At 35.8% G+C, this 26,296-nt stretch overlaps 1 protein-coding gene across 1 annotated transcript in view; it reads left to right on the top strand.

The window, feature by feature from the left end:
* Positions 1–19,284, top strand: part of gabbr2 (gamma-aminobutyric acid (GABA) B receptor, 2) — a 349,687-nt gene extending 330,403 nt beyond the window's left edge. Inside the window, exons 15-19 of the mRNA NM_001016007.3 lie at positions 553–777; positions 3,828–4,010; positions 9,068–9,197; positions 10,898–11,015; positions 17,400–19,284. Of these exons, the coding sequence (NP_001016007.2) occupies positions 553–777; positions 3,828–4,010; positions 9,068–9,197; positions 10,898–11,015; positions 17,400–17,565 (822 nt within the window). The 3' untranslated portion in view covers positions 17,566–19,284. The remainder of the gene's footprint in view (positions 1–552; positions 778–3,827; positions 4,011–9,067; positions 9,198–10,897; positions 11,016–17,399) is intronic.
* Positions 19,285–26,296: the final 7,012 nt, after the last annotated feature.

The raw sequence follows: 26,296 nt of genomic DNA, 5'->3' as shown, positions 1-26,296 counted from the left end.
TTGTTCAATAACGTTCATTTTGGTTCTGGCAAACAAGAATTTTTATTCCTGGCATCACAAGAAAACCAGAGATTGCATTTACTTGGCCAGAACCAAATTTCAGTTCAGAAAATATGAGGCAACTGCACATGGCTGTTTAGCCAAATTAGACATATTACTATTTTTTTAAAAAAAAAGTGTGAGTTTAATTAGAAGTTCTACTAGAACTTTAATGACTTTTGAAATCTTGTTGTTTTGGTAGGGTTGCTACCAACATCTATAGCAACAACCATAATTCACGTGATTGATTCATTGGTATCAAAATTAGAATGCATTTATCATATAGGAATAATGTAACAAAACGTAAGGAGTTTGTCTATAATGGATACATAACTAATTGTAATGTATTACTCTACTACACTGCTAGAGATAGAGTAGTTTACATCTATTTATTCATTCCTTAAGCAGCATGACTGCTATGCTATTGGGAGGATTAGAACAGTGGTGGAAGCTATTAAGCAAAACTATCCACAAATATTTATAGTATTATAATCTGCTCTTTTCTCTTAATAGTTGTTTGGGTGCTTTTTGGCATGGGAAACTCGGAATGTAAGCATACCAGCTCTGAATGACAGCAAATACATAGGAATGAGTGTGTACAACGTGGGTATTATGTGTATAATAGGAGCAGCAGTATCCTTTCTCACAAGAGACCAGCCTAATGTCCAGTTCTGTATTGTGGCATTAGTAATCATTTTCTGCAGCACCATCACACTCTGTCTTGTTTTTGTGCCAAAGGTGAGTGATTTTCATTTTTCTAAATAAAGACCAATGTATTGTATGCTTTTATTAAAAGATGGTACTTATTAAAATTATACAGAGCAGTCTTTTAACAAAGGTTAAATGCTTATCCCTTAGCAAAGGATGGCATTTTGACAAACAGCACCAGCTTGACCATAGAGCAGCCCTCACCAATTTCCAAAATTTGTGCATCATTTCAATATGGAGCTCTCTGTTTATTAGGCCAAGACTAATCAAAGGTATCAAAAGGCCAATTTCTAAATGTTTTTAATTTGTGAATTTTATTTTTAGATAATTATAATCATAATCTTAGGGGAAGTATTAACATAATTCTTTCTGAATACAGTCAGTTGCGGATTTTGCATTGTGTAAATGGATAACCTTGTGGTTTTGTAGTTAACAGAAGCTTCATAAACTGTCCAGCTGGTCCTTTGTGCCAAGCTGTCCATTCTAGCTAGAAAAAGTGTTGATTTCTGTCTCTCTGTAGGCTCTGTTCTGTGTGGGCTTTTTTCAGACATTTGGAAGACTGAAAATATCCTTAACACTGATGATTAATTAGAAACACTCCCTTTTCATAACAATACTAATCTAATAAAGCACAATCAATTTTCCACTGATTTGCATAGTATACTAACACAGCTGCGAGCTGGGGCATTGGTGTTTAACTTATGAGCTACAGTTATTTTTTAAAGACCCAACCGATGTACCTTATATCCCCCTATAGCAGGGATCCCCAATCTTTCTAACTCGTGAGCCACATTCAAATGGAAAAAGTGTTGGGGAGCAACACAAGCATGGAAAAAGTTCCTGGGGTGCAAATAAGAGCTATAATTGGCTATTTGGTAGCCCCTATGTGGACTGGCAGCCTACAGGAGGCTCTGTTTGGCTTTACACAGAGTTTTATGCAACCAAAAGTTGCCCCCAAGCCAGAAATTAAAAAATGAGCACCTACTTTGAAGCCACTGGGAGCAACATCCAAGGGGTTGAAGAGCAACAAGTTGCTCACGAGCCACTGGTTGGGGATCACTGCCCTATAGTATATAGAACTACCTGTAATTAGAAATTTGTTTATGAAAATATGAGACCTATGGTATTTTACTGCACTTGGTTATGGGAATGGAACACATTTGTCTAAAATATTAGCAAATTATATTATGTTTCTTTATTTTTAGCTTTTTATATATCGAAAAATACAGAGCATTGTTACTGCAATATGGTCCTAGGTGTGCTTGTAGTAGGCTGGGAATCATTGAGGTACAATTTAAAAAAATCTAATATTTCTCACAGAAAAGTATTGCAGTAACACATGTTTTGCTATATTTTGCTGTATTTGGTTGCACACCCTTTGGAAAAAATAACTGAAATCAGTCGCTTCCTATAACCATCAATAAACTTCTTACACCTCTCACCGGGAATTTCGGACCACTCTTCCTTTGCAAACTGCTCCAGGTCTCTCTTATTGGAAGGGTGCCTTTTCCCAACAGCAATTTTAAGATCTCTCCACAGATATTCAATGGGATTTAGATCTGGACTCATTGCTGGCCACTTCATAACTCTCCAGCGCTTTGTAGCCATCCATTTTTTGGGTGCTTTTTGACGTATGTTTGGGGTCATTGTCCTGCTGGAAGACCCAAGATCTCTGATACAAACCCAGCTTTCTGACACTGGGCTCTACAGTGCGACCCAAAATCCTTTGGTAATCCTCAGATTTCATGATGCCTTGCACACATTCAAGGCACCCAGTGCCAGAGGCAGCAAAACAACCCCAAAACATCATTGAACCTCCACCATATTTCACTGTAGGTACTGTGTTTTTTTCTTTGTAGGCTTCATTCTGTTTTTGGTAAACAGAAGAATGATGTGCTTTACCAAAAAGCTCTATCTTGGTCTAATCTGTCCACAAGATGTTTTCCCAGAAGGATTGTGGCTTCCTCAAGTACATTTTGGCAAACTGTAGTCTTGCTTTTTTATGTATCTGTGTCAGCAGTGGGGTTGTCCTGGGTCTCCTGCCATAGCGTTTAATTTCATATAAAAGTCCACGGATAGTTCGCGCTGACACTAATGCTCCCTGAGCCTGCAGGACAGATTGAATTTCTTTAGAACTTGTTTGGGGCTACTTATCCACCATTCGGACTATCCTTCGTTGCAACCTTTCATCAATTTTTCACTTCTATCCACGCCCAGGAAGATTAGCTACAGTGCCATGGGTTGGAAACTTCTTGATAATGTTGCGTACTGTGGACAAAGGCAAATCTAGATCTTTGGAGATGGACTTGTAACCTTGAGATTGTTGATATTTTTCCACAATTTTGGTTCTCAAGTCCTCAGACAGTTCTCTTCTCCTCTTTCTGTTGTCCATGCTTAGTGTGGCACACACAGACACACAATGCAAAGACTAAGTGAACTTCTCTCCTTTTTATCTGCTTTCAGGTGTGATTTTTATATTGCCCACACCTGTTACTTGCCCCAGGTGAGTTTAAAGGAGCATCACATGTTTGAAACAATCTTATTTATCCACAATTTTGAAAGGGTGCCAATAATTTTGTCCAGCCCATTTTTTGAGTTTTGTGTGATATTATGCCCAATTTGCTTTCCTCCCATTTTTTTTGTTCTGTTCCAATACACACAAAGGGAATAAACATGTGTATAGCAAAACATGTGTTACTGCAATACTTTTCTGTGAAAAATTTCTGGGGTGCCAACAATTTGAACCATGACTGTATATGCTCCCTTTCCAAGCTGTTTAAGGTATTGCCCTGTTATTACAGAGAAAGAGCAAGTCAGTCTTTTTTTTTTATAACAGAACACTATAGGAAATAGAATTTACATATTTAGGAGCTTTCTTGATAACAAGATTCTGAAAAAAAGACCCTATACTTGTTAAGTAACACTAGATTTAATTTAAGAGCTGAGAATGGAATATGTCTATAGATATATCATTATTAAATTTTTTGTAGTAATGAATCTCGCAGTTACATGACATTAACATTGAGTCAAGGATGCGTGACAGTTTAGTTCTGAAAGAATATACACTTATTACTTTCTAGCTAATAACACTGAGGACAAATCCTGATGCAGCAACTCAGAACAGAAGATTTCAATTTACACACAATCAAAAGAAAGAGGACTCAAAAACATCTACGTCAGTAACTAGCGTGAACCAAGCCAGCACGTCTCGGTTAGAAGGACTGCAGTCAGAAAATCACCGCTTAAGAATGAAAATCACAGAGGTACATTTTCTTGATTAAAATTTTTCATCAGAAGTTTATTCCAGACATAAAATGCATTACCCAGCATCCTAAGATAGCCGTTTGGCTCTCCATGGGTAGGGAATATCTAAATAGGTGCTGTAATGTTGTACCATATCAACGAATAAGCAGGTAGAATTTATTAATCAAATGTTTAAAAACACAAATCTAATTGATTACTATGGGTTGCTAGATGTCAGCTGTGATATCATTGATGCAGTTCAGTAATGCAGGCAGGTTGTTAACAGTTGACCATCTTTATTACTTACACACAGAGACTAGCTTCCTAATCTCCTCCCACTATATTTACTAAGGCTGCAACATTCTGACCTCCTTCAAAACATATAACTTTATAAAACATAGATTATGCACATACATAACATAGGCAAACTTTTTGCCATTTAATCTTTTTATTACTTTATAACAATAATTTAGTGATATTTTCTTTTATATGGTTTTGTTTCATGGGTGTTAATACTAAAAGGCAGACTAATCAAATTCATGATTTTGGTTTTTCATGGTTTTTCTTTGCAAATTAAAAAAATAAACCCAAACATGAATATAATCAAAAGTATTTTTTTAAAGATCAAATAGCTGCATTTTAGTAAAGACAAAAAGTCAAAATTTACATGAAAGCAAGTAAACATAGTACCATGTTTTCAGGTCATACTCCCTGTGGAAGCGTGATAAATTTATGTTAATAGTTTCTGTAGAAGCAAGCCCAGTCATCAGCGACTGCAACAGTAATCTATAATCAGCTGATTGTGGCAGTGATTGGGAATCAGCAAGTAAAGGTCAAGAACAAGACTTTATACCTTATCATATATAGAAAGATCACAATGCTTATCTGAGTCAACAAGTGTACACTCACTATAAGGGGCTGATTTAGTAAAAATTGTGGTCAAACGTGATTCAAGTAACCCTCAAACAACTGAAATTCCAAAAAATGTTAGGCACCCCCAAGCGACTTAAATCGCTTACCTTTTACCCCGGGCTGGTGCCCCTGTTCGGAGAGAACTTTAACAACAAAGTTGGCTTTTCACTCTAATGCGCATGTGCCGGCCCAGGGATTTCACCGGCAGAAGAAAGAGGAAGAAGGAAGTGCTCACTCGAGGTACCCCGGGCTGGTGCTGTTTTCTCCTAACAGGGGCACCAGCCTGGGGTAAAAGATTAAAGTCACTTGGGGGTGCCTAACATTTTGGCACCCCCAAGTGACTTAGCCTTTCCTTCTCCTTTAAACCATGCCATAGAAGTCATTCTGGAAGTGTATCTTCAAAATTCAAAATTGTGGGTTTTTTTCTGATATTTTCCACTAGTTACAATTGATCAAGAAACTTGAAATGCATGGAAACATATGATTTGCAGCCTTTACCAAAATATTACAGGATTGTGACAAACCCATTTTTATACATTTCTGTAAAATTGAAAATAAAAAATTGTAAATTATGGGAAAGTCATGGTTGTGCTTAATTGCAATCTGGTGTGATTAGTCAAAATCGCACACTGCAAACTGACCTATTTGTTTGTGTATAGTACAGGTATAGGACCCATTATCCAGAATGCTCGGGATCAAGGGTATTCCGGATAAGGGGTCTTTCCGTAATTTGGATCTCCACACCTTAAGTCTACAAAAAAATCAGTAAAACATTAATTAAACCCAACAGGATTGTTTTGCACCCAATAAGGATTATTTATATATTAGTTGGGATCAATTACAAGGTACAGTTTTATTATTACAGAGAAAAAGGAAATCAGTTTTAAAATTCTAAATTATTTGATTAAAATGGAGTCTATGTGAGACAGGCTTTCCGTAATTCGGAGCTTTCTGGATAACGGGTTTCCGGATAAGGGGTCCAATACCTGTACTACAAACTAGTCTGCAATTCTGCAAGAAAACAACAAGAATGTAATCCTTAGGTAGAAAAGTTTTCAATGAAAAATAATTTTTGGTGCAATGTAATGTTCTTTACATTTGTTCTTCATCTTTTCTGATTTCAGACTATAGCAAAAGGTAGCCTTTGCTAACCATGCTTTACATTACTATTTTACCTTTTACCAGTTATTCCATGTTTTGCTTTAATTTGAAATGCTTTTAATAGACATCAACCTTCTGATCCAAACAGGATGTGTCTGCGTGTTAATTATTTAGGCTAGTATATCCACAAGCTAGGAAAAAACAATATACAAAGTACGAACCTGAAAAACAAAAATACTTTAATTAATGTCTAGTTGATTAGTGTCATTATTGCAATGTACCTTTTTAAAGCAAATTCAAATGGGACCTGTCATCATAAGAAATAATTCCAAATTATTTTCTATTGTGTTTGTCAAGCAAGATAAACTTCACTTACACTATACAAATATTCTAAATCTTGTTTCCTTCAGTCTTGGAATTACACAATCACAGCAAGCAGGCAGGCACCATTTTGTGAAAACTGTTATTAAGGCAAGCGTTGTATCACCCTAAATCTTGTTTATATGCCAGAATAGTATGTATATCTTTATTTATAAAGCGCTACTTATGTACGCAGTGCTGTACAGTAGAAAACATTAATACAAACAGGTTGTTAAGATAATAGATAAATACAAAGTATAATAATAAATACAGATAAATACAGCAGCAATAAGTTAAGTGTTGAGGACACAAGAGGAAGGAGGTCCCTGCCCCGTAGAGCTTACAATCTATATGGGAGGGTAACTAACAGACACAAATAGGCAAATATAAATGCTGTAGGTCACAGTGGGTGACACTACAATATAAGTGCCAGTTCCCAGATCAGGTGCTGGGCGAGTGAATAGAATAGAATAGAATAGGGGGCCTGCTACTCATACCCATGCACTGGCTACAAATGTAGATGGTGAGGAGGGGTTGAAAATGTGAGGAGTGCAGTGACATCTAGAAAAGAGCTGAATCGAAAGTGAAAGTACATGTTTTTGGAGTTGACATGTCCTTTAAGAAATTACAGGCTTGAGCTGTAACTATGCTGTAGGATATTTTTGCTAAATTTTCTATTTTCTATTTCCCCATAACACTTCATATGCAATAGTGCTTGTGATTTATGCTATGGAATGTTTCATTTTCATATACAGGGACTTTTGGCTGATCAGGAATCTAGTAACCTACTTTTTGCATGTAAAAGTGCCTCTGAGTTTAACACATAACAGAAGTAGCAGTGACAGTACTACAGAAAAAGTAAACCATAGGGACTATATGCACATATCAAAATTAATAATAATACCCTGTAGATTATACCTCTAGCATAAATAACTAAAGACAAATATGCAATTGTATGCATAATGTCTGACGTACTATACTCCATAAATAGTATTTTATAATAAGTATGTGCCAATGAATAAGAAAGAAACTTCTTCCTAAAACGAATAACTAAATGAATTCTACTTATAGAGAGAGAATTAATTATAGGAGATTATTTTAACCTGGCATATAATAGAATACTGAATAAGCCACACTATAAAAATAAGCACTATTGAGTAATATACTCAATCTCTTGCTAGATTAAATAATAGGTAGCTAAGCCTACCTTATCCACAGCACCAGTATGCCTTAGATTTAATTATTAATGTGTGCATGCATTTAGAAACAGAAAGTAGTATGTACTAGCAATTTACATTTTGACTTAATTATTTTTTTCTACTAAAAAGTCTTTTTGTGACATCACTCGTTTGTCGAAAATGCACATGCATGGTTTATCTCATGAAAACTCAAATATTAATTCCTTGAAAGAAGTGGAATGGAATTAAATATGGTACTTTATACATTATATATGATACTTTTGGCATCAAACCCATGTTGGAGGCCCTAGATTTGTACAGTTCGACACCTATGTTAGTAAATGTGTCCAGAAATGTATTCAAATGTCCTTTTATGCAGTAGACTTTTCAAGGCTAATAGTTAAGTGGTTGCTATGGGTCAATGCACTGATGGAGTGCAGCACATATGTTTGTAAAGGAGCCCCAAGTTGTATTAAAATAGCTTTTTTTTTTTTTTTTTTTTTTTTAAATAAGTATAGTAACATAGATGAGTTAATTAAAGATATTTATGATAAGACTTTTCAGAAAATTAGATTTAGTCCTAGAATTTGATGTACTTAATCTGGCACTTACATGTAATAATTTATATCTTACTATACATTATTCATTACAGATAACTAATCCCCAACCGTATTTGAGCATTAAAATATAGATGCAGGTTTATTAAAGCTGAAGATATGTTTAGATTATTTATTAAATTTTTCTCATAAGAAAGTTTATCAGGAACTCTAAAGTGCATGTAACACAACCTGAATGTGCCCAATTTTGGAAACGTTCCCCTAGCTAGGTAAATGGCTTTGACTAAGTCCTAGAATCTACCTATTCAAATGTATTATATGTTTGCATGTCTATAGGTAACTGGCACAGAGGAGTTCATAATCTAGTTTTAAGCCTCCTAATCATTTAGTGGGTAAGAAATCTCTTAAATCTTCTCAGGATTTGATGTGGCGGGACATTCCTTCAGGCTAATGTCCCACAGGGAGGTTTGTCACTAAAATTTTTAAAAAGCAAGTTCCACTACAGTATGACAGTATTGATATCTATAGGCCTTGTCTAGGACCTTGTTTACCTTAGCAACTAGGCAGTGGACACGAGAGACTAAAATATAAATAGGAGACTGAATAGAAACATAAGGAATACAAAATAAGAATAAGAATAAAATTGTAGCCCTACAGAGCAACATTTGTTTGCCTGCTGGGGTCGGTTACCCTCATTTGAAAGCTAGAAAGAAGCAAAAGAGAAAGGAAAATAATCCAGAAATTAAAAAAAATAATTAAGACCAATTGCTAAGTTGCTAGAATTAGGGTATTCTATAACATACTAAAAGTTAACTTAAGGATAAACTACCCATTTAACTGTATATCACTGTGTGCTTTGAGTTTTTTTATTAAATGTACTGCCTGTAATGTAGAAGGAATTGCTAATAGGGTATCTTTGCTAAGAATTAATATTAAAGTGGATCTGACACATTTTGATATATTTTACAGCTGGACAAAGACCTTGAAGAGGTCACAATGCAGCTTCAGGATACACCAGAAAAAACAACATATATCAAACAGAACCATTACCAGGACCTGAATGATATTCTAAGTATTCGAAACTTCACAGACAATAAAGGTAATGGGCAATAAATATGTTAATCTGTTTGTTTTCTGATCTATTTATTAGCAATGGAAAACGGGAACAAATGTGCACTCAAAATGATATCTGAAAAGATTGGGGAGAGATATGCTGTTTATGCACCACTTTATCTATTGTGTCCAATAATTTTGCATTGTGCTGGGATTCGAGTAGATAGCAGCTCATGTGCTTTTAGATTGAACAGGGGAGAGTGAAAATACTTTTTAAGTGGGTATCAATGCAATTTTGAGTTTAGGGCCAGAATTACGGGTAGGCAGAAGAGGCACATATCTGGGGCACAATGGCACTTACCTACTCCTATTCCTGACCCATATCCCCCTCACCAACCACCTTAACTTCCTTACCCCTGCCTCCATAGTGGTTGTGTGCACATGTTGATAACCCATTACTTTCAGTAATGACAGTGCCATATCCTTAAAACGTAACTGCTATTGTTAAGTAATTTCATAGGCCTGATGAACCAGTAACATTCCCAACAGCTTTAGTTTTAAAGGCTTAGATTAGCAATTAGTGGAAATTAACTAACCACACAATGTTTTGTGCTACCTGCATAATACAAATTTGTTTTATAACATAATATGTATACCATGATACTTTGCTTTGCAGTGATAGAGCACTGTGTAACAATCACATGATGGTGAACAAATAAAGAAAAGGAATTCTGTGAATGAATTCCAAACTCTTAAAAAAAAAAAAAAAAATTTACAGTACATGGGTTTATCCTATAGGCTAAAGCTCACTCATTGGGTTTTAAAGCAGAAGCCAGATGATGGTGAACAAAACTCACAAACCTAAAGCTGGCCATACACGCACTGATAATATTGTACGGTTAGAAGATTTTGATTGGGCGCCATAGAAGGCGCCTAAGCAAAATCTGCTTTCAGGGCTGAATTGGCAAAAGGAGGTAGAAATCCTATTGTTTCTAGCTCCATATCTGACGATTCAGCCCTGAACATCAGTGGATCTTTCGTGCAAAGAATCGAAAATCGCCACGTGTGGCCAGCTTTAGGAATGTGTTATATATAAATAGTCTTGGTCTTGATTTTGCTCTTGATTTTTTGGTCAGGGGAATGTAATCTATTAAGGCAAGCACAAGAAGCAAATTAGATTGCAAAAAATATAACACCACTAGTATGCTATAACACCAGGCCTTTATGATCTCTAAACTGGTGCTTGTGCTTGTTTCAGAAGCCTTTTCACACATGCTCAACCTTGCAGCTTCCTCTCATCCTTACATTTGTAAGAAAGAACCAGAATTTTAGCAGAGATAGGTAGAGTGGTATTATCTTCAGGAATATTTGAGAAACATGGTTTGGTTTTGGTCTGTTTCTTAGGTTAAAATAAGTACAGTCACCTGCTTGAACTTTTCTACACCTGATAAATCTGTAACAGAATTAAAGCTCTGACACTAAACACCTGAGGAAGGACCCATGGAGATGCAGAACATGTTTATGCATCACATCTCTCTAATAAAACTCACTTTACTTGCATTTCAATAGTTCATGGTGAACTTTATGGCTGTATATTTCAATTTACCATGGTCTGAATAACAACGGAATTGGAGCATTATACAGTTTGCATTATACACTCGTTTGGTATGGCAATTTTAAACTTTTTGAATATTTCATATTACTTAATAGTATAGCTGTGAGTGTAAAGCTTTTTATTACTTACAGATGGTGAGAAGGCAGTTTTAAAAAACCACCATGATCAAAAAGCTTCTTCACAATGGAATACAATAGAATCTTCCAAAACCAGTAAAGATCCTATAGAAGACATTAATTCTCCAGAGCAGTAAGTATCAATATTGACAAAGAATACAAAAATGGGATTTAATAAGAAAAATAGATAGAGTAAGGAACATTTGGTGTGTATGTTTTTGAGTTTGTGTTTCTTTCTCATTTTAAAATTCTACATCTTTTATAAAAAAAAAAAACCTCTGCAGCAGGATTTTTTCTTTTTTGAAATTGCATGCTCATGGAAAAATCATCCCCCATGAGGAGAAAAAAACCAATCAATGCAAAGAAAACCAAAGAACTCACATTTTCTTACTATTCACACCTACCCCAGCTACAATACAATACAACATAATCAGTACTCATGTTGTCTAGGTGCCATGTGTGAGTTTTGCATTGTCTACATAATTGCTTTAGAAGGTAAACAGATTTTTGACATACATTTTGTTGAAAAATATGGGGTGCCGTTTGTGCAAAGTACATTTTGTCTACAAAAATACATTCTGTATAGAAAGGACAATCCCCAGTACACAGAATGAATGTGTGGTCATATCCACTGGTAACAAATATACAAAAGACATATTTCTGTAAAAATAATCACTTTTATGCACAAAAGGATATAATTACAAACTAAATTAATAACAAACTCAATTCTGTAAATTTTAAAAAGCAAATGTATAACATCCAAATGTATTATCCAATAACAAGTAATAACAAGTTTTAATTTACTGGTTTTTCTTCCCACTGTTTGAATTGTTTCTATAAAGTATTGCAACAGAAACCTTGTGTGTGTGGGCAATAACAACCTGGCTTGATTAGGAATTTTGGGCAGGTTGAGGGTAGGCCGGAGGTGGAATGACAGGTAGACTGGTAAATTCGCAATACTGGCTACAGCCTTGCCTGGTATTTTACTAGCTAGACTGGCAAAATACTGGCCCCTGAAAAGTCAATAAACATAAGATATTAATAGCATTATTTAAAAAAAAAAAAAAACTCTGGGGGGGCCTCTCAGTATAGTACAATATACAAATAAATATTTATGGTAGCAGTGTAACTCACTATATATGAGACTTATAAATACACCAGTGAGTAGAGCACAAACACATATAGCATAAGCTCCTCCCTCCAAGGATACCAGCTGATTCATATCTTTTCACAGCAATATGAAGTTGCACAAGTTTGCATAACTCTCCCACTGTGACCCTAATAAGCTTTGTAGATGAGTGTTAGTCTCCAATATCAGTCCTTCTCCTAGCCGTAATATTGCACCAGTTAGCTGATAGCACTCTCTTAATGATCTGCTTAGCTATAGTTCAACTACTACATAATATGTGTAGCCATGTGAGCTACTTCAGAATTTGATGCAGACAGGCTGGTTGTATAGTATGATGTGTAGGCCTTATGCGCAGTATCCTAGTTAGCTGTAGTTCAACTACAACATAAATGAGTACTATGTGCAAACAAAAGGGATCATTTACATATTGGTACTTTAGGGGGATCATCATTTATTTATATGATGTATTATGTGTGTGCGTAGTGTTGCACTGGGGTCCAGCAGGGCTGCCACCCCAGGAGCCCCTCACCTCAGTTACCAACTTCTCCACCACTGCCAGCCTTCACCCTCACTCTGTGAGTAATGCACACTGTGTACCCCCTTCTTCCTCCTTGCAGCCGCTATTGGGGTTGGGGGTTGTGTGCCCAAAGTGGATTTTTTTACCTGTGGTTACATAATGTAGTAGTTAAACTATAGATAAGCACATTATTAAGAGACTGCTGTAATCTAACTAGTACAATATTACATAACAATAGGAGCAAGCCAAACATTGGAGTCTAACAGTCATCTACAAAGTTTTAGGGGGGAATTCACAAAAGTGGTGATATTGAGACAAAATAAAAGTGGAGATAGATTTGTCGGATTTTCCACCTAATTCACAAACCTCTATCTCCACTTTTGTGAATTTGTCTTTTAAACAGTTTTCAGAATTGGTCATTTTCCCAACATTTTTTTTATGAATTTGCCTTTAGCTCTTAGTAAATCTGTCGGTGCCATCAAACCCAGTCCCACATAAACACAAGCCTTTGGGGTAAGGAATTTACCTGCAGGATTTTGCATTTCATATGCTATTTGTCATTTCACTTTGGGGCATTTCCTGAGGGGTAATTTTAGTTTGCATAGGAAAACTATACATCATTTTGTTCAGGACAATTTGGGCTTTCTAATGTTTTCTATTTCTGTGTAATTCCACTTCTGTAACAAGATTTAAGGGTCTAAATACCGTCTTCTCTAGCCCCTACTCATTACTGGGCAGCAGCAATCCGGCCCCCACACCAACAAGCCCGGTGATAAGGGGCCCAACAGGACTAGGGCCCACTGGGTTTTTATCCAGTGCCATGTTGGGCCAGTCCAACCCTGCACCCCAGTATCGCAGTTTGGGTGCCAGTGTGTATGTGCTGTTTGCTGATCACCAAGATGGCTGCTGGGAACAAGTGGGGGCCAACGCTGTCAAGCAGCTCTGTAGTTCTGGACATGCTATGGGGGCACAGATAAGTTAGGGCAAATGTCAGTGAAGTGATTAAAGAGGGGGCACTGCTGCTGCTAAAACTAAAAATTTGCCTGGGAGGCTTTACTTTTCCTTTTAATAAAAATGTTTACAATATATTCAAACAAAATGTTATTATTGTCTCATTGATTAAGCTAAAACTAGCATAATCATGCAAATGTGAGGTACAAACTTTTTAAATATAAGATATAAATTAAACTTTTTTTAATCAGTGTTTTACTTATCTAGTATAAATAAATTTGAAGCAACTGGACTTGTTTAGTAATCATTGAAGACGTTTCCTTACTCATCCGAGCAGCTTCTTCAGTTCAACTGACTGGTATGGGAAGTCCTCAGCATATATACTCTTCCACTAATCCAATCACAATGGCACTATGTAACTCTTCAGAAAGGTGACATCTGAAACTCGCAGAGGTGTGAATGCTGTGGAGTTACTTTGAAAGGATTACCAAAGTATCATGCAACTCTTCAAACAGGTGTTACTTGTTAGAGTTGCATGAATGGATGTGTGAAGAGTTCTGAAACTGCCGGGGTACAGATGTTAGAACAGCATTGTATGTAGCAGACAGATGGTGTCGAAGTCCCCCGCCTCTGTTAAGGGATGGTTTCTCCACTTTGACATGAATGGCCTCTTTTACACCTCTTTCAAACCAGCGGTCTTCTTTGTCCAAAATTTGGACATTGCTATTTTCAAAGGAGTGTCCCTTGTCTTTTAGGTGTAGAAAGACAGCAGAGTCCTGGCCTGTAGTGTTCGCCCTCCTATGCTGAGCCATTCGCTTAGAGAGCAGTTGCTTTGTCTCACCAATGTAAAGGTCTGTGCACTCCTCGCTACACTGGACTGCGTATACAACATTGCTTTGTTTTTCCTTTGGTGTTGGATCCTTTGGGTGTACAAGTTTTTGTCTCAGTGTGTTGCTAGGTTTGAAAAACACAGGGATGTGGTGTTTGTTGAAAATTCTCCTGAGTTTCTCCGACACTCCGGCTACATAGGGGATGACTATATTGCGCCTTCTCTCTGCCTCAGGACGGTTATTCCTTTTGGTGTTCCTGTTGGGCTTAGTTGCTCTTGTTTTGACAAAGGCCCAGTCTGGGTAGCCACAAAAAGCCACTGAAAGCTTGTGGCTATGTCGGGAAAAAATGTTGTTAAAACATTGTATAAATGTTGTTTAATCGACAAATTCACAAAAGTGTCTGTAAACTGTCTTTCTTTCACCATAAACGGAAAAGTGCCGGTTGAGTCGGAATATAGGCGGATTTCTGTTTGTGAATCTGGAGAAAGTGTTTTCCACCACTTTTACTCCAAAAAAGGGCTATCTCCACTTTTGTAAATTCCCCCCTTAGAGTCACTACTACGGCAGGGAAATTATGTAAAGTTGCAAAATTTAATGTTGTAGTGTAATGATGTGAATCAGCTGGTATCCTTGGAGGGAGAAGCTTAAGTTAGATGGTTTATACTGTATTTATGTGGTGTGTATCTCAGATATACTGAGTTACATTGCTACTATAAATATCTGGTGTATTGTACTTTACCGAGGAGCCCCTTACCCAGTAGTTATGCTGAAATATGATTAATGTGCTACTATGGTTAATATGATAGAATTAAGATATTGGGCCCGATTCACTAAAGTCCGAAATAAGGAGTGCTATTTATAGCATGCGTTAAAAATCTTATCACTTCTTATTTTTCGCTCGATTCACTAAAAGGACACTTGTCATAATTAAGAAGCGATGTTCTTGGTGTTATTTATCTTGCGACGACATATTTTCAAGCAATATATTACGCAGCACACAACATATTACGCAGCACGTTGCTTGAAAATATGTCGTCGCAAGATAAATAACGCCAAGAACATCGCTTCTTAATTATGACAAGTGTCCTTTTAGTGAATCGAGCGAAAAATAAGAAGTGATAAGATTTTTAACGCATGCTATAAATAGCACTCCTTATTTCTGACTTTAGTGAATCGGGCCCATTGTGTTTTATTGATTTGTATGTTAATGAGGGGATATTAGGCATATTATAATGATGGGTTAGGCTGGAAATTAATAATAGGAATAGCCTCAAGTTATCATATTAATGTTTTTTTGTTTTGTTTTGTTTTCTTAAACGCTCATTATCAGGAACAAAATGCCTAGAAACATCATTACATCAGTGTTGTGGCGCAGCATCAGTACAGCACTATATTCCTCATCCATTTGAAAGACCTTCTGGTAACCTATAACCCTCTATAGCAGGCCAGATAGTCTCCTCAGCACTAGGGATAATGTAGCCTTGTGGGGCAGAGCTGGCAGCGTTTCATATTGTTAAACAAATCCAACAAAAAAAATCCTTGTGTGTGTGTGTTTGTGAATACTTTATAGAAAAATTAAAACAGTGGGAAGACCAGTAAATTGACTCCAGTTAAAACCTGCATATTATTGGATAATGAATATGCTTGTTTCTTATTGGTTCAGGAATTTGTGTTGTTTCACAGAATGGATATTTTATCAGTTTTGTGGAACTGAGTATTCATTTTGTTAATAGAATGAATTCTGCGCTATAGAATCTTGCTTTCTGTCACACGCATCTATTCTGTCCTGAAAATCTAGCTGGAATATGCTATTTAGCTTTATATATTTTGTTGAAGTTTTGTTTTACATTATTCATTCTGTAAGTAACTTTACACATAACTGTTTTTTTATATGGATGTTATACATTTGTGAGACAGAATGCTTGTTAAAATTGATATTACAGTTTGTAATATAATAATATAAAAATTGATTTTGTTCTCATTCTTCACTAGAAATATATCTTTTGTATATTTTTTACCAATGTTTATATCCACACTTTAATTCTGTTTACTGGGGATTGCTTTTTGTATATAGAATGTATTTTTAAAGACAAAATGTACTTTGGACAAACGGCACCCCATAGAAAAATATCAATATTCAGGTGCAGGTGCATAAAATTGATTTAATTTTCACAAAATGTGCTCTATAGCCCTAGTTATTACAACACTGATAATCACATTTCAGTGTTGATATTTGTGGCCCAAAACACTTCTTGAAGATACTCAAATGTATCTAATAGCTACCATACACTCTTTGCTTTCATCAGTTTCATTTACAAATTTGTATTGTCAAAAGAAAACACTAAAATGCCTGAGGCTCACAATTATTTATTTGATTCAGATTGTATCACTATTGTAGAATGATAAATTGTTTTTTCTAGGAAGAATATATTTATTCTGCTATAGAATTGGTATTGCATAAAAAATACATTTATTATTATGTAGACAAACATTTTGCTTAGCCACTTTGGCTCAAATTCTCAAATTTCTTCCTTTTACTACCATTGCAAGTTGCTTGTGTTAAGGTACTATTTGTCTGAAAGCACAGATTTTTGCACTTTAGCGGGATCATTGCTCACTTTTGTCACAGTACTACATAGTTCTAGTATTTTGTGCTGAATACAATATAGTCATCATCCTAAAATGGTTGCTGTTGAAGCAGGCTTTCAAGAGGTCATACATAGGGTTTAAAAACTCTAAGATATAAATAAAGGAAGAAAAAGTTAAGTAAACCTATAGAAAGATCATTACGCTATCTCAATGGACTAAAATGCATGGGAAAAGAAGTTGTAGAGATTCTGTTGAAATCATTTGGGATTAAACAAAAAGCATTTGTTAAAATAATGTAATAGATTAATGTGTTTAGAGCAGTATTTGTACCATAGCTTTTAGCTACCAGCATAAAAAAACCTGACCTATAGGATCTGTAACTAAATTAAATTTCAAGAGTGAAAAAATCCATAGAAACATTCAAAAGAAAATTATTTTGAAAAATCTCCATAGACACTTGCTGTTTTAATAAAATTAATGTTTATTCTATTTTCTTCATAGTATACAGAGACGGCTCTCCTTACAACTACCCATCCTACATCATGCCTACTTGCCATCAATAGGTGGTGTTGATGCCAGCTGTGCTAGCCCATGTGTAAGTCCTAGTGCCAGTCCCCGACATAGACATGTGCAACCTTCTTTTCAAGTCATGGTCTCTGGCCTGTAGGAATAGGTAACACAGGCTTCTTGGACTGCTTCTGTAATCTCAAGAAGGTCTAGACTGCACAAACAAAAACTTTGCTATACATGAAACATTTGCTCTTAAAACAGAGGAGAATACAGTCTAGGGACATAATTCCAAGAGTCCAATATCAACCAGCGTGAGCGAGAGAAGTGAGAGATGCATAAAGACATACCTGGAGCCTTATCTGTGGAGTTTTTATTTCTTTACTCAGAGGACAATGATGAATTCTTCCCAAAACTCTGCGAGCATCAGATCAAGCGCAGAGAACCTATATTCTTGCACAAAAAGAAAAACAAATTACAGAAGATGAACTTTTTAACCCAAGTTACAATTCTAAATATATGGCTGCTATAAACAATGGTTAGTACACTTTATACACATGTAAAAATCTTTTAAAAAAATCATCAAAAAGGAAAATGGCACAGATAGAAATCATTTGCAGAAAATTGTACACGGGTTTGCACAGATATGATCAACGCATTCCATACAGATTTATCCTGCTAGTGTGTCACATCTAAGACTATACACAGTGGGGAAAACGCATCCTTATTAAAGATCCCTCAGGTGTCAGTGAGACATGCAGTATTACCAAGGTTTTGTGCCTGTAACTGAACTATACTGTTTTGACACTGTAGTTTCAGAAGCAGCATGGAGCTGTTAGGTAACCAAGGTTTTATTGTACTGAGCAAGAACAATTTGCAGCACAGCACTTCGCAGAATTTGGGAACAGCTCTGTTTCACTGCTCGCCATTTGGGACAATGTTTTACTCTCTGTAATTTTTTTTCTTTTTAAGAAATGCACAGACTTAATTGAAATGCAGGTTTGAGAACTAGTACATAGCTTAAATGTCACATGATGGATGATTTGTCACAGTTATTGTATTTAATTTGTTCTATACAGTGCCACACTTAAAAAAACTACAATAAAACCAATGTTATAACAGATTCCGGTTCTTTAGGCACATTAGGAGCTATAAAGCTTTGAGCCGGTAATGTGTTAAATTCTTTTTACTGTGCATTTAGCCAACCCCTGAGAATTTTGTATAATTTTCCAACAATTAAGTGGGTTTGAAAGTAAATTTTCTAAATTTGTGACATATGAAAGACAAGATGGAGATCTGAGGAGATTTGCTGAATGCAGGCAGACAGGATAATAGAAAAACGATACATAGCCAAGAAATAAATAATATGTTTTGGCATAATGTGAAAGTATATCTCAGGGGTAGATCATCTTCCATTCTGAAACCCTTTCACTTGTTAATTGTTTTAAGGAACCTGTTTAAAACAGTAACATTAAAAAAAAATCAACATACATATATCCAACAGGTGTTTGGGCTGATACAAGTATGTATAAGTACCTGTATGTAAGAAAACCATTTCCATCATGGTTTTCTGAGCAAACAGCCTGTCACAAAATTGCATGACTTTCCACTATCATTCTTTTAGAATGGGCAACAAAAATCACTATCATCTATAGGCAATGCTATTATTTTAATAATTAGCCAAAAGCCATTCAAATTAATTGATTGCAGTGTTCATTTACAATGCTTTATACTTCTTATTTGAACACAATTCCTAAATCTATGAAAGATAAAATGGGGGCTGCATTTTTTTATGTGTCACGGAAATTGCATTTTTGGAAAAGTTAAAATTAGTACCTGTAAAAATGGTAGTTTGTGAATAAACATTATAAAAAAAAAATGACAATTTTAAAATTTTGTTTACACTTCATTTGGATTATCCTTTACAAAAAAAAAAAATCTTATGAATGCACCCAATGCCATGGTTAAAATATATACAATCTACGTGTGATTTTGCTCCCAAAAATACAATGGACCAACTAGTTCTCAGGCACATGTATATGTACAATGTATAAACATAATTTACAGTGATCTAAATAAATGATTCTACCTTGGTATACAAGAAACAAAATGTATATCAGAAGCCAATAAGAATTCTGTTCCACTGACTTTGTTACAGCTGTTCTTTATTGTGGTTACAACTTGGTGAAATATATCTTTCCCTCAGCTATAAAAATAGTTTGACCTTTGCCTACTGTTACCTCCTGAATTCGCACAATTGTGAGAAAATATGGATCTGGGCACAAGAAATAATATGGATCTTAGTGGTATTATGACTGAATAACTAAAATACACTGTAATATTTTTACATAAAGCATTTAGTGGACCACATATATAGATGCCTCAAGGAAGGAAAAAAGGTACTGAAAAGTAAAGTAATATGTAAAGTGAGAACACTGTTCACACCTTATTGCTATGCACTAACGAGGAGTTCAAGCATTAAATAGACTTATTATATAAGTTTAGAGCATGTTCTTCACTAGCGACGAAATAAAAACGCCAGTAGCTTGGTACTGAACTATAGGCCAACCAAGAAACATTTTCCTATTGGTTAGCTTCAACATTTCACAGAATTTCTAAAATTAGATAGGGAGATAACCTTTTCTTAGGTTGCTCTCATGTTAGGGCTGCAAAGAGCCACTTATAGGTGAGGATGTATGTGATCTCATGAAGTTGAATTGTTTAGCATTAAAAGTACCTGCCTTCACACTCAGCCTCTGGAGTATCCAAACCTCTACAAGGTCAAAAGGAGGTTCAGCCACTTGGGTACAGATAAAGAATGTGATGGCCACTCTGTCGATTCACACTTACATCTAGCAAGTATAAATTCTAGAATGGTTATTTTCAGTTTTATTGTTGTTATTTGTGGAATGTAGTAAGGACTATCGAAAAAAAACATATCATCAATTTGGTTCTCTCCTTCTTGATATTACTGTTAACAACTTTTTAAATTTTCATTTCCTCTTTATTTATACTGATCTGGTGTGAGTTATTTTAAACTCAATATGACATTGTGCATTAATTTGAATGAGCTTGTTGCAGAGATACAATTCACAGCAATAAGAAGCAGCAAAATGAAAACAAATATTGTTTTTTTTCCTACAATGGAATAATCATTATATCTACAACAGCCTGGGGACTTCAGGGCCCATTTTAAACCTATTTAAGGCTGATGCCACACGAGGCTTAGGGCTGAAATTTTCAGCAAGCGGAAAAACGCTTGGTGAAAATTCAGCCCTACGCCTGCTACTTGTGCCTGCAACCGAATGAATGAAAACGCGAGACTTTGCATTCTCTCGCGTTTTCATGCGTATATCGGCTACATGTGCCTGCACCCGAGCGTATTCCATTCATTCGGGTGCAGCACAAGTAGCAGGCGTAGGGCTGAATTTTCGCCAAGCGTTTTTCCACTTGCCGAAAATATCAGCCCTACTCCTCGTGTGGCATCAGCCTAAGATCTCTCTGACCTGGCTTAAATTTGGGATTTAATGAGAAAAGGCTGGTGATCTAAATGGCCTCCTTAGTAAATGTTATTCAGCACTTCTCTGTCTCTGCCAGAGAGAAGACAATTCAATATTACTAAATGAAGCCGCCGTGTCTGTTTATTTTTACATAAACCACGAAGGCAAAGAATGAAAACACAATTAATCAGAATTTACGCTAGAGAAAAGAGTATAACTGAGGATAACAAGTGATTGTGGGTGTACTTCTGATTTTATTATATTTTTAAGACATGTATATTCTATTTCCTCCTTGCATTCCTTATGGCTTAGTTATCCTGTATTCACAAACCAAATCACTATACTCACTTCTGTTTTTTTATCAGCAGTATCATTCCAATAAGTAGTCAAATATTAAAAAATGGACTTGTGAGATTTGGTCCTTAGAAAGCTATGTAGGCAACAAACACTAATGGCATTAGATCTACTTAAGCACTTATGTGTATTTTGCAGTACTCTTATGATTATGCTTTTCACGTACCACTGTACAGAGCGATAGAAATCATTTTCAAAAGTAACACTTTTGTACATAATGTACTGTATACACAAATATCAGTAGAAATATTTTGAAAGAGCTGGAAAAACACAAAAGTATTTGACCATTGGAGGTGGATGTGTGTGTCATGTGTGTGTAAACTATTTGTGAGTAATGACTGTATGTGTGTAACTTATTAGGTCCAAGCCATGCAGTTCACTCTCTGTCTCAATGATACAATAGTTTTTTCCAATGATCTGGCCTTTTTTCCAATAAATCCTTCACATATCAAAAAAGAGTGAATTCAGGTGTATGATGTTTCTGTTTTTTGTACAACAAAATTGTACTGTAAATTTATGAAGAGGCTGTGCCAAAGGGCAATTTTCAATTATGTTATTGCACAAATGCTTTAAAATAGGCTGGATCTGCCAGGATAAATTGAAAACAAATAATTTCTTGTACCATTATACTGCATGATAAAATTTTTTAATAAATCGTTACCAATCTGTTTTTACAAATAAATCATATAAATGTATGTTACTCTCACTATCTCTGTCCCCCCCAAACTCTGTTATGGAAAGCTTAAGCTCCCTATGGATGGTTGCATTATGAACATACAGTACTTGCTGCTTGTCATATTGTAGATGTTAGTGGGGCAAGTCCAAGGTCTAATGAACTTAGAGCTTTCCCTTACTCTTCCCTCAGGTTTCAAGACTACATGTGCTGCAAGGAACAACATAAAAATAGCATTTTGAAAAGAAATATTGGGCAAAATATATGTATAAACATAAACAAATCTTCAAATTAATTCCCAGATTGTCCCAGAGACTGGTGCTGACAAAGAAAATGTTTGTTATACTAATATGGGATGCCTTATGTGCAAAACCTATATTGGTGGCAAAACTATCCTATTGGGTGTATTTAACGTTTAAATGATTTTTAGAAAATCTAAAAAATAACTTTGGAGCAAAGTTATACATTTGTATGAATGGAACAGAAGGAAATTCCAAATGATCATGAGATCCCAGTATTATACCAGAGTCCCTCTATACCTACAATAGAGGGAGGCATTGCACCGTAAAATTGGATGGTGAAAGTGTGATTTGCTTAAAGTTTGCAAAAACCGCTAACATAAAAACAAAATATATAAGGCTCCATATAATTTACAAAAAAGTAATGATATAAGGGTATCAAATGTATGTATGAGTTTCTGACACAAGGAGAAATATAAACCGGGTACAACTTTGACTGATTATCCATGAACTGTGTAATAAATAGGGCTCTATAGAATGACATTCAGTCATTTCTACAAAATGGTTTGGATTGCACTGGGACAATGCCTAATGTTGAGATAGAAGCAACGGTAAAAATGTTTTTCATCTTATTACCTTTGAATGCATTTTATATGGCTGCCTGTTATTGATTACATAAGGTTCCATGTTGCAGAATTCCTGTAGTTAAATTTACTTTGTCTGTAAAGTCACAGATTGGTGTAATGTAGTATAGTAGGCACCCAGACTTTCCTTGCATCAGCCAGTAAAAGTTAAGATTTTCTTGTGCCATCTTGTATTATTCTATAATACACTGTGCTGCTTTCTAGTTGTTCTATTTTCCTGGTACTTTCATAACAACTTCACCATGCCATTGTTCCTATGTCTTTGCCACTGGGTGGGGGGGGGGGGCAGGACAGTGGCAAGAAGTCTAAGCAGACTTATACAAGCTCTTTAACAAACAAATTGATTTTTTCATTGAACACCAAAAATAAAATGTTGTTTAGGACTAGTGATGAGCGAATATGTCCTGTTTATCTTAGCCAAAAAATTTGTGAAACGTGAAAAAGACGCACGTAACAATTTTTGGCGCGTGTTTTGTGAAATAATTCACCTGTGGCAGAACAAGGAAATCTGCAGTGAATCCATGCCTGGTGGAAACTTTCACTCATCACTATTCAGGACCCACCCCTGGAGTCAATGTTACTCAACAACGTTTACTATAATGCTGGGTTGTTTGCAAAAACCCACATAGAACTACAATAATAAAGTCTAAAGAAGGGATCCAACTTATGTTGAAAGCCCACACATTTACACACTTGGAATTTCTGGGTTATTAAAGCAATTAACATAACTGCAGCAGTGCAGTAAGCTAAAAGAACCCTGGGAGTTCATGATAGGGGGATGGTGTGTACACATGAGGACTGCAGAGGTAAAACAAAGTGAAAATTCCCACCTATCTGTAAATCTGAAAGCTTGCAGCTCTAGAATGGAATGGTCAGCTTCAGCTCCATATGGAAAAACCTTTATGTTGATGTTTGCTGTTTCTGAAAACTGACTTTTACTTTATGCTGAAGAAAGCCTGTGTTTTAGTTATCATTTTGTCCTGCTGTAGTAAAAGCCTGTTTGTTGGAGAAGTAAATGGACAATTATACTACAGTTGTGGTCGATCCCATATCCCCTAACCTTTACACAATTTAATAAAGCTCTTTCACCCTAGACATTATAGACAAGGCTTAAAAGAATAAACTTGAATACAGCATATGTTTTATTAATTCATTTTTAAGCCACATATCACATGGGATATCAATAAATCAGTTCAGAAAGGCAATATTTGCAAACAAGGCCAAAGTATCACTGGAGTGTATCAAAAACAAAAAGGTCCTGAAATAAGCAATCAGAATAGAATTCTCTACTTCATACTAAAAGTTAATTTCAAGGTGAACAACCCCTTTAATGTGTTTTGAGTTAACAATTTAAGGCAAAGCCTGTGTTTTTCTGCAGGGTGCACAAACAAGTAACATACAGAAAAAAATTTGGCAAATAATTCATATATTTCAATATATATTTTACAGATAAGCAACAGTAATCATGTTTATCAAAGACTTTTTCAAAACAGATCCATGTGTACCAGACTAAAATATAAAATATGAAAGAAAAAAGTGCTTAGCAGTTGTATTAGTGTTTCATGTTACTGCAATGTATGATTTTATTAAAAAAAAAAAATTGCAAGGACATAAAGAGAATTTTGTATTTTTTTTGTATTTTTTGTATGGCACAAACCAGTGCTATACAATAAAGAGGTATTGTGGAACTGAATAAAATAGAAACATGTTTTGTTCCAGACAACATAATTCACAAATAGACCACGAAGAACTGGCTGATAAAAGGAATAAAAATCAATAAACCTTTTGCCTGCAGGAGAATTTGACATAGCTTTATCACAAAGAAGTGTGGCCCAAAACCAAAAAAGGATTTGTTTCCACAAAAATGAAAAGCCATGAAAATAAAAAAGACTTTTTTTAAATGTGAGTGGCGTGAATGGTTACATCTTTCCGCAATCAGCAATCGTCTTGATAGCTATTGGACAGTTGTAAAAATATAATTTACTGAAAAAGAAGGCTCTGCTTGCAACAGATTTTCAGGTGAGAGAATCACCTTGTAAAAGTACAATTATACTAGCATTAATAAACTCATATACAAACCACAAAGGGGTTGTAGACAACAATATTCTGAGACAATTTTCAAATGTTTTTCATTTTTAATTATTTTTTTTTATGTAAAGTTATTTAGATTTTCATTTACTGGTCATTGCTTGATTTTGCTCTATTTACCAGTTGTAACTTGTTCTTCTTTCAGTTTTATATTGCTGTTTATTGCTCTTGATTTTCAGTGATTTTATTGAATTTTGATTTTGCATTGTTGTTATAACTGGCTCTAACTTGACCACTAGTTACTAGTTCTTTGGCTAGTCTGATAGGGTTTTTGTTCCAGAAAGTTCTAGGGAGTTGAAAGAGTTACATAGTAGTCACTCATTACATAGTAAGTTGGGTTGAAAAAAGACATACGTCCATCACGTTCAACCATAATGCCTATATATAACCTGCCTAACTACTAGTTGATCCAGAGGAAGGCAAAAAACCCCATCTGAAGCCTCTCTAATTTGCCGCAGAGGGGAAAAAATTCCTTCCTGACTCCAAGATGGCAATCGGACCAGTCCCTGGATCAACTTGTACTAAGAGCTATCTCCCATAACCCTGTATTCCCTCACTTGCTAAGAAGCCGTCCAGCCCCTTCTTAAAGTTATATAATGTATCAGCCAGCACGACTGATTCGGGGAGGGAATTCCAGAACTTCCCAGCTCTCACAGTAAAAAATCCTTTCCGAATATTTAAACGGAACCGCCCTTCTTCTAAACGGAGTGGGTGCCCTCGTGTCCGGTGCAAAGACCTACTGGTAAATAAAACATTAGAAAGGTAATTATATTATCCCATTATATATTTATACATAGTTATCATGTCACCTCTTAAGCGCCTCTTCTCCTCCAGTGTAAACAGACCCAACTTGGCCAGTCTGTCTTCATAACTGAGACTTTCCATACCCTTTACCAACTTAGTTGCCCTTCTCTGGACCCTCTCCAACTCAATCATGTCCCGTTTGAGCACTGGAGACCAGAACTGAACAGCATATTCTAGATGGGGCCTTACCAGTGCTCTGTAAAGGGGAAGAATAACCCCCGCCTCCTGTGAATCTATGTCTCTTTTAATACAGCTCAAAACCTTGTTTGCCCTTGCAGCTGCTGCCTGGCATTGCTTGCTACAGCCAAGTTTATTATCTACAAGGACTCCAAGGTCCTTCTCCATTATAGATTTGCCTAGTGCAGTCCCATTAAGGGTATACGGGGCTTGCATATTTTTACATCCCAGGTGCATGACCTTACATTTATCCACATTAAATCTCATCTGCCATTTAGCCGCCCAGATTGCCAGTTGGTCAAGATCCTGCTGCAAGGATGCCACATCCTGGATAGAATTGACTGGTCTGCAGAGTTTTGTGTCATCTGCAAACACTGATACATTACTTATAATACCCTCCCCCAAGTATTTA

The sequence above is a fragment of the Xenopus tropicalis genome, chromosome 6, assembly GCF_000004195.4.
Source record: "Xenopus tropicalis strain Nigerian chromosome 6, UCB_Xtro_10.0, whole genome shotgun sequence".
Taxonomy (NCBI): Eukaryota; Metazoa; Chordata; class Amphibia; order Anura; family Pipidae; genus Xenopus; species Xenopus tropicalis.
The sequence above is the reverse complement of the archived record's forward strand: the minus strand, read 5'-3'. Positions and strand labels throughout refer to the sequence as shown.